The sequence below is a fragment of the Tasmannia lanceolata genome, unplaced genomic scaffold, assembly GCF_043159265.1.
Source record: "Tasmannia lanceolata isolate RefF3 unplaced genomic scaffold, GAP_Taslan_0.1 ptg000015l, whole genome shotgun sequence".
NCBI lineage: Eukaryota > Viridiplantae > Streptophyta > Magnoliopsida > Canellales > Winteraceae > Tasmannia > Tasmannia lanceolata.
Window position 1 is genome coordinate 44,151,795 of NW_027518692.1, and position 9,316 is coordinate 44,161,110.

Below are 9,316 nucleotides of genomic sequence, written 5' to 3' on the forward strand. Positions count from 1 at the left end.
GACATGAACCTTGTCAATTATCAGTATAATTCCCTTGGCTTTTGGGTTATTCTCTTCATGGAGGGAGATTTCGAAGGCTAGAAAAGGCAATTCATCTACCCGGTCGTTCTCCTCCTCCATCTCAACCGATACCATTTCCATTCATTTCACCAGTAAGCCATCTTTTTCAATCCTATTAGGGTTTTGGAGCACTTTCTTTTCTTCAATTCTTCAATTTATTGTGTTTTCTTTCCTTTTTTTCCTCTTTAGTTCTGTTGTTCCAATTAGGGTTTCCGGATTGAGTTTTTTCAGGCGCAGTTTTGCTCTTGATTTCAATCGATTTTATTCTTCGATTCTGTGATTCGACGATCGTTCCTTTTTTTCTTTTTAAAAATAAAAAATAAAAATTATCTATGGAAACTCAGTGTTGATTTTACTGGTATGTGAGTGAGATTACGGCATGCGGTTGTGTGAGAGAAATTAGGGCATACTTTTTTACTCTTTTTTTCCCTCTTGGGTCTTGCTTGTTCTGTCGTTCCTAACATAAATTAGGGTTTCAGGATGGAGATTTTTCAGGCGCGGTTTTGCTCTTGATTCCAATCGCTCTTTTTTTTGTTTGATTCTCCGATTCACCGATTTTTGGTTTTTTTTGGTACTTTCTATGCAAACTCAGTGTTGATCTTACTGGTTTGTGAGAGAAATTAGGGCATCCGGTTTTGTGAGAGAAATTAGGGCATACTTTTTACTCTTTCTGTCCTTCTTTGGTTTTGCCTGCTCTGTCGTTCCTAACATAAATTAGGGTTTCAGGATGGAGATTTTTCAGGCACGGTTTTGCTCTTGATTTCAATCCTTTTTTTTGTTTGATTATTCGATCCAACGATTTTTCCTTCTTTTTTTTTTTGTACTATATATGCAAACTCAGTGTTGATTTTACTGGTTTGTGAGTGAAATTAGGGCTCGCTTTTTACGCTTTTTTAGGTTTTGTAGGGGATTTAGATTGGATGGGGAAGGGTTCGAAGATGGGCTGCAAGTCCGCGTCTCACCAGCTATTCAAGGACAAAGCCAAGAACCGAGTGGACGATCTGCAAGGCATGTTTACAGATCTTCAGTTCGCACGAAAGGAGAGTCGATCGAGCGATGTTGCTGTCTTGGAGGAGCAAGTCCACCAGATGCTGCGCGAGTGGCAGGCAGAGCTCAACGAGGCTTCTCCGGCTCCTTCATTGCGCGTAAATCCCTTTATTCAATCCAAATTTTATTGGGTTATTTCTGTTTATTTGAACTGGTGCTTGATAGAGATTTTTTTTCATGCAGGGGAATAGCCTTGGTTCTTCGAACCTTTCCCTGGATATCTGTCGTCTGTTGCAGATTTACGAGGAGGAAGACGATGCGACGAGTGCATTAGCTGCACCAACTAACCCAAAACCTGAGCCTGAACCCGAAGTTCATGGCCTTCAAACAGGAGATAATACTGTCTATCAAGAGGTTTGCTCCTTTCAAAATTGCAACTCTGCTTGATGCTTTCATTTTGTTGTAGTTTGAATTGATTCTTGTAGACTGAGTTCTAGTCATGGAATTTGATTTCATCCAATTAAAAGAAGACTATGAAAGAGTGGAGAAGGGAAGTCCACAGAATGTGAAACATTAATAAAAATTGACATCAATATTAAATGGAAATTCAAACTTCGTAAGAGCAAGCTACTATCTGCCATTCAGAAAGAAATAAATAAAACCAAGCTACTATCCTTCTCCCCCTTAACCACTCACGTGTCTCTCCATGCCGTAGCTCCTGAATTTAACAGTTTTTACTTTTTACAATTTTTTTGTTGAGAGTGCTCTGAGCGTAGCATATGAGAATGTAGGTTTCAGTTCGCAGTCTCCCGTGCCACCTTACCATAACTTATTATGAATTAGGCAAGATCAACAATATGTAGACCCCTCACGGAGGTAGAAAATAAAACATGGCAACGCTATCCCTTTCTATGCCCAATTGGGCTAACTGATCAGCGTCAGAATTGGCCAATCTCCGCACATGCTGGTGAATCACCAGAGGATTCTCCACTTGATCAAAGATCTCATCCATCATATGTGTTAATCTCCACGGGCATGGATGGTTCCACTAAACAACCTTATTACATTGAGAGAGTCCCTTCTATTGTGCATTTTGTTTGAATAATTTCAATCGTGGATTCTTTTGTGCTTTGACCATCTCGGTCTCTTTTTATAATTTTTTTTAAAAAAAAACAAATTTTTTTATAAAAAGAGACCGAGATGGTCAAAGCACAAAAGATCAATAAGAAGAAAAAGCTAGGCCCCCAAAATACATGAACTCATTGAGGAAGGGAATCAAATAGTGCTAAAAACTCTTTAGAAAATCCTTCCCTTGCAAGACTGTCTGCTACCGAATTAGCGGATCTTCTCACGTGTTGAAATACTATGGGAGATGAACCAATCCTGTCGAACAATCCATCAAAAAACCTATCAAATATCCATGGATGGTTCTGTGATCCTTTTAACCACCGAATCACATTTAAGGAGTCTCCTTCTACCACTAAGGAAGCCAATTGACTTTGCTCCACTAGTTTAAGCCATTGATGAACTGCGCGTACTGTTGCTTTCGACGCATCCGCTTCTCCAATGGCCCTGCATAGGCCCAAATTACCTCCGCTAAATCATTCTTCAGGACACTTCTAATGCTTGTCGGCCCTGATTTCCCAAAACTTGAACCATCAAAGTTCAACTTGAGATAGCCGGGAGGAGGGGGCGACCACTCTTGCATCACTTTTTGCCTTGGCTTCACTCTAAAACAGACTTCTTTCCACCCTTCCCATAAATCGTAAGCGTAAACAAATCTATAACAAGCCATTCAAAAAAAAAATCTATAACGAGGAAGGGTCTTGACCCAAGCAATTTTTTTTTGGAAAGTTATTGACCCAAGCAATTGTTAAAGCCTTTGCTTTAAAGAAAAGGAAGGATGGGCTCTTGGACACCCCTTTAAAGATTCTTGCATTTCTTTTTCTTTTTTTTTGAAGGGGATTCTTGCATTTCTTTCTTTCCAAAGAACCCACAAGATTTCTGGTAGAGACATGTTCCGGCATAGGTCGTTAGAAGGAGTTCTAACAAGCAGATGCATATAGTATACCACCTCACCACCTTATTTCCTCTATGAGGGAGAAAGAAAATTGATGAACCTGCGGATATTGGAAAAACAGAATTTTACCTTCTTTCTTCCATGGTACGTGGGACCAACCTTGGAAAAGATCCACGAGGCTTGAAGGAAAGACCCACTCTATCCCAAACCTACATAACAGCTTGCCCCAAACGACCCTGGCGGTTTTACGGTGCAAGAACAAAAAGAAATGATCTACCGATTCCCCATCTTCTATACATAAGGCACAATGATCTACTATAAGGATCTTTCTTTCTCTCAAGAAGTCCACAGTTTGAACCCTTTCCTTCAATGCCGCCCAATAAAAAATACTCACTCTTGGAGGAGCTTGAAATGCCCACACTCTAGCTACCTTGGAAGATACAGGACTAGCCACTAGGTGATGTTGAAAAGATTTAATAGAGAATTCACCAAATATCCCAGATCCAAACCCTTTTATCTTTCCCCATCTTGCTTGATGTAAACCTCTGTCAACAATTCCAACAATCTAGCCACGGATGTGAGCTCCCTCTCAAAGAAATTCCTTCTAAACTGAGGCATCCAAACCACGTTCCCATTTTCTCTACCCGTATTCTCTTTCACAAATCTGTTCTTAGACAGAGAAATGGCATACAAATCCGAAAATAGCTCTTGAAAAGATTGGTTAGAGCACCATTTGTCTAGCCAGAAGCGAATTCTATCCCCGGAGTGTACTCTAAAACTTATGCCTGGGGCAAAGTGGACCATGCAACGCATAATGTCTTTCCAAATTGTCATGACTTTATATGTTAAATGCAAAACATCATTGAAATACACTTTAATAAGGCAGAACATAGGCATGTTTTTTCTGTAGTCTGATACTCTGATGATAATTATTTTCTGTAACAGATTCCCGTTATTTTCTATTGGCCATTCTGTTTGGATAGAAGGATGATTGATACTTACTGATGGCTATGGAATCGGCTTTCTTTCAGGATTACTACGCGAGTCAGGCACCGAATGGGCATGGATTTCAAGAAGTTGGTCACTGCAAAGGCAACCACTCTGTGGGGTTGCACCACCCAATTTTGAATAACTTGGAACTAACAAGTCAGTTGGATTATTGTCAGTTTGATTTGCAACAAGAATTCCCCCATAACATTTTTCTTGGTTTTGATGGTACTGGGCAATGTGGAGAGGATGCTTTGCCGCATATTTCCGGCATACTTCCGACAATATGCCTTCCACCTTCTGCCTTTTTAGGGCCAAAATGCGCGCTTTGGGATTGTCCCAGGCCTGCACGGGGATCAGAATGGTATCAAGACTATTGCAGTACCTTTCACGCTACTCTGGCTGTGAATGAAGGTCCTCCAGGTATGACTCCAGTTTTGCGACCTGGGGGCATTGATCTGAAGGATGGACCACTCTTTGCTGCTCTCACTGCAAAAACACAAGGAAAAGATGTTGGTATTCCAGAATGTGAGGGGGCTGCAACTACAAAGTCTCCATGGAATGCTCCTGGTATGAGTCCTTTATATTCTTTTGGCTTCATGTGATTGTTCAGTTTCTCAGAATTAGTTTGATCTTTGGTTTGTGTTATGCACTTGCTTCTTACAGACACTTTGGCAGGGCTGCATATTTGTGGGCTTGGTCTGACCCGTGTTTTTTCTTCTAATGATGCAGAGCTCTTTGATCTTTCTGTTCTCAAGGGTGAGTATATTCGGGAATGGCTCTTTTTTGATAAGCCTCGGAGAGCCTTTGAGAGTGGCAACAGAAAGCAAAGATCATTGCCTGATTACAGTGGGCGTGGTTGGCACGAATCAAGGAAGCAAGTAATGAAGGAGTTTGGGGGGCTTAAGAGGTCGTACTACATGGATCCACAACCCTCAAACCATTATGAATGGCATCTCTATGAATATGAGATAAACAACTGTGATGCGTACGCTTTATATAGGCTGGAACTCAAGCTCATTGACGCAAAAAAGGGCCCTAAAGGTAAAACATCAAGTGATTCTCTTGTCGATCTGCAGCATCAGATGGGAAGGCTCAGTGCCGAGTTTCCTACAGATAACAAAAGGTCTGTTAAGGGAAGGACAAAAGTTAATCTAAAGAGTAGTGCCGGACGGGGTTATGCAGCTCCAAATCAGTCAGCTCCTATAAATGCAAATGTTGGTTATGGAGCAAGTGTTCCCTACAGTTATTTTGTTGAGAGCTTGAATGACTATTATGGAACATAGATGAGGAGACTTGGGAACCACATGGAAGCAGGCAGCACTTCATCGTTAGTGTCACACTATCTGATGCATTTCACCCTCAAGCAACATCTGACTGGCTGCAAATTTCTGACAAATCAACACTTATTTCTTTTCTTGGATAGCATTAGGCCAACACATTTCTCATGTTCCAGGGGTCACTATTTATAGTTCACTTCATTTCAAAGTGCTACATTTGAATGTTCTTTTGGATTCTAGAGTACTGTCACACTGGATGTTAGGGAATGGTCAACATGCAGTGGCTATATGACTGTATTTGCTGGATTCTAACTGTAAGGACAAAGGTAAATCCCATGTGACAATTACTGTCACCAGTATTGTATAGGCAGTCAATGCAATTGTGGCTAAAGTTTTTTTCCATTTGCTAAACATATATTTATTACTTTTCATGTCCATATTGTTAGCTCTATGTTATTGGAGGGTTCCTTTTACTCCAACCGCTGATAAATATAGTGGTTGTTAAATTGATTGTTTGTTAAGCTTATAGTTTTTTTTATAGGTACGCTGGGATTGAACCTACGACCTCAAGGTTGAGATACGAAGACTTAACCAACTGAGCTATAGGCCTAACCCCAAGTTAAGCCTATAGTTTGTTGGATATTTTTCTTTCAGCTTGTTTTCACCCCATAATAATCTATCCTAAGCTTTATGTTATGGACCTTGCGCCTCCGTTTGTCTTCTGCATAAGGTGACCCATATGTTCATATGATTTTGATAATTTTCGTGAGTTGGGACAGTGTGTAGCCTGATTATGATTAATTATGGGGGTTGGAAACTTGTATACCCTGTCTTCTGTATATACACTTCACCTTTAACATGCCCTTTGTGCATCAGGTTCAAATCTAAGATTCCATAGACCATTTTGTATCAAATTTTGAAATTTTTGTCGTACTTGTGTGCATCTGTGAGGAGTTATTATTTTTGACAAGGTTGGGCTTTGATATTCCATATTTTGGAGGGATATTTTTTATTTGTTAAAATGAAATTTATTAACATATTATGTTTGTGTGTTACCGAGTTAATGCGTGTAGCCCATGTATGCTTGCAAGTATAGTAGTGTATTTCCTGAAAATTTCTGCCATCTTTGAATTTTTTGAGTTTTTATATGATGTGTTTAGCTTGTTCATTAGGTACTTGAAAAGACAACATTCCATGAAGGACCTAGATCTATATATTTATCTTGTACAGGTGTCTTGGAAGTTATTAGACATTCCTAAAACAATATATAGGATTTAGGAAATATATAGGATTTAGGAATATCATTGGTTGCAAAATGGATGATTGCAGTATATTTTAAATTGTCTGCAACTTAGGTGTGTTCTAGTGGTCTTAAACAGCAATTTTGGTCCACTACTCTAGCCATTCGAACCCTTTCATCCTTTTTAAATCCAAATAAATCATTTTTAATCTCTTCTTCTTAGTTCTTTCCGATCCAACAACTAGAACGTCCTCCTATCTTTTCTTCTCCTTCTAACATTTTAATATTATCTTAGCCATTTTGCCGAGCAGTTTCATTGCCCTGGTCTAGTCAATCTGAAGACTGATTTTATAAGTTGATTACTTTTTTACTCATAATATACTAATCTTCTTTTTTACTCGTAATATACTAATCTTCTGAGTTACAATGAATGGTCTGAACACACGAATAATCAGATAATGTGATTTTGATATAGAAGACTACTATTACTTGTTGACTCAATGTTAGAGTATGATGGGAGATTCCCTGATAAGGTGGAACATTCATCATTGAGTTTATAGGCTTGTTCCATTGTCTCGATGCATTCGAGTAGCCCGGTCTTGCGTGAATTATTTCGATACATTTAAGTAGTCCGATCTTGCGTGAACATCTGTTGAAAAAGTATGTTGCCATGTGGATTTTTGTGCTTTGGATGTCACAATAAGACTTGAGTTGGGCCAAGATCTCATGTAAAGTTCTTACTGAAATTTAAAGTAGTGACGATTGTTGTGGTCAAATTTACCGCTAGTGATCTTGAATACAATGCCGTTAGAGGTGTCAATAAAGAGGGATGATTTGGATTCTCGAAACATTTCAAGTCAAATGTGAGGGACATGTTTGAGACCGTAAGCTATTTGTTAACGAGACCCATTTGTAAAATAGGCCAACAGACATTGATGGTGACACTGAAAGAGTGACTGGATGATTGCATTTTTAATGGCTGGCTAAGGGTCTTCTTGTACCAGATACCTCTATTACAATCTTTGACGACACCTAATAAGGTGCTCATTGTATTTCTTAAAAGTGACATCCAAGTTTAATCCCATTGATCCAACTGCATCTGTTGACCTTATTCCTAGTTTATAGGAGATAATGGTTTGGTTCCCTCTGTGATATTGGGAAGGCATTGTACTCTTCTTGCATGGCATGCTTTGAAGAATCTTGAGGATTGTGTTCAACCAATGTTACCTGGAACGCGGTTCGTTCCGGTATGTGGTACGGGAATGGGTACGGGGTACGATGGGAGCCCGTTATGCGGTATGAAGTTGGTTCGCTATTTGGAGTTACGAGTTGGTTTGGAGTGCTGATTCGGGGCGTTCTGGTACACTCTCTCTCTCTCTCTCTCTATATATATATATATATATATATATATATAATTTCATATAATTTTACAAGAATGTCATTCCATAGTCCATACCACATAAATTTTATAAATAAAATAAAAATACCTCATGTATGCCATACTATTTATTCAAAAAGAAAGTTCTAATTCCAATTCAACCCAAAAACCCTATATGAATAAAAGATGAAGAGAAAGTTATCAGTAAAAAACCTGTACGAAAAAAGAAAGCGAAGATTAAGAAAACCAACTAGCATAAAAAAGCTTAGCAAACAATTAAATCAACGAAATCAGCAATGCAAAGAACATGAGGAGAAGGGAAATCTGTCCTCGCCAACAACATCTTGGTCGTCGTAAACCCCTTCCTCTCCAAGAACAGTGCCGAAGGTATGCCCTTACAAATTGATGCTCTCCTTTTACTCTCTCTCTCTCTCTCTCAGTGTATGTGCATCTTTCTCTTTCTCTTCCAAGGCTCGCCATTTTTGGCTATACAGGGTGCGGACGAACCATGCTTGGGATCATACAACTCCGAATCACCGGTAAAAAGGCGGGATGGCGACCCCAGTAACATTGGGTTCAACCCTATAGTTAGTTTATGGATGGTGGAGAAACAAACATGAAAACGGGAGTGATGGGAGAAGTGTGGATGTGTATCTTTCGTGACCCAAGAAATAGGACGAGAATGGTCTTTCACAACATTAGATGTGATTTTCCGCAACATGTTTTGTCTGGGTGAATAAATTGAGACCTTGAATGTGAATTGCAATATAAACTGTCCAGTTTTATGCTCAATATTATAGAACAGTCGTTGTAACCTTCATGCGCATATCCTCACATGCACCGAAAAATAATAACCCCTCTCTAAGAGTATAGAAGAAAATCTTTAACATTCTTCAGTCCCCTCACAATCAACGGCTGTTTATGTGGAAGGTGATTAAGAAAATTTGGGTTCTTCAATGGATGAGATTTCAAACCGTGTAGCTGGATCTTTGATTACATTTCAGGATGTTAGAAGAATGGCAAATAGTGATCCTTATAGGCTTGCCAGAGATGGTGTGGATAGGGCTTCTTTGGAGTTTTTCAACTTTCTCCCTCTTGATGGTATTGTACTTTACCTTGTATATTCCTTTGCTTTTCTCTTTGTATTGACCATCTCGGTCACGGGGTTCTTGCCTCCTGATTAATTCAATCCGTTACCGTTAAAAAAAAGCTAGGTTATTAGATCAACTCAAGATTTTGAATAAGAGGGAGGACAATGGTTTGATTGAGCAGGATGAAGTTCAGAGGATGGGAGCCATTAAGCACGAATATAATCGTATATTAATCTAGGAGGAGATCCACTATAAGCAAAGATCTTGGGACAA

At 39.3% G+C, this 9,316-nt stretch overlaps 1 protein-coding gene across 3 annotated transcripts; it reads left to right on the forward strand.

Annotated features, from left to right (window-relative positions):
* Nucleotides 1-5,771, forward strand: LOC143847474 (transcription factor VOZ1-like). Of its 3 annotated transcripts, none has more exons than XM_077356298.1 (5): nt 1-152; nt 958-1,205; nt 1,291-1,461; nt 4,099-4,624; nt 4,787-5,771. In XM_077356298.1, the coding sequence occupies exons 2-5, from the start codon at nt 981-983 to the stop codon at nt 5,338-5,340; spliced, it is 1,476 nt and encodes a 491-aa protein (XP_077212413.1). In that variant the 5' UTR covers nt 1-152; nt 958-980; the 3' UTR covers nt 5,341-5,771. The 3 variants fall into 3 exon arrangements, with proteins under 3 accessions (XP_077212413.1, XP_077212414.1, XP_077212415.1); XM_077356299.1 differs by having other exon boundaries at nt 967-1,205; XM_077356300.1 differs by lacking the exon at nt 1-152 and adding an exon at nt 202-802 and having other exon boundaries at nt 967-1,205.
* The last annotated feature ends 3,545 nt before the right edge of the window (nt 5,772-9,316 follow it).

Coding starts and splice junctions, on each gene's coding strand:
- LOC143847474 (XM_077356298.1), top strand. CDS start 981: ATGGGGAAGGGTTCGAAGATGGGCTGCAAGTCCGCGTCTCACCAGCTA. Junction 1,206..1,290: donor CTCCGGCTCCTTCATTGCGC/GTAAATCCCTTT, acceptor TTTTTCATGCAG/GGGAATAGCCTTGGTTCTTC. Junction 4,625..4,786: donor GTCTCCATGGAATGCTCCTG/GTATGAGTCCTT, acceptor CTAATGATGCAG/AGCTCTTTGATCTTTCTGTT.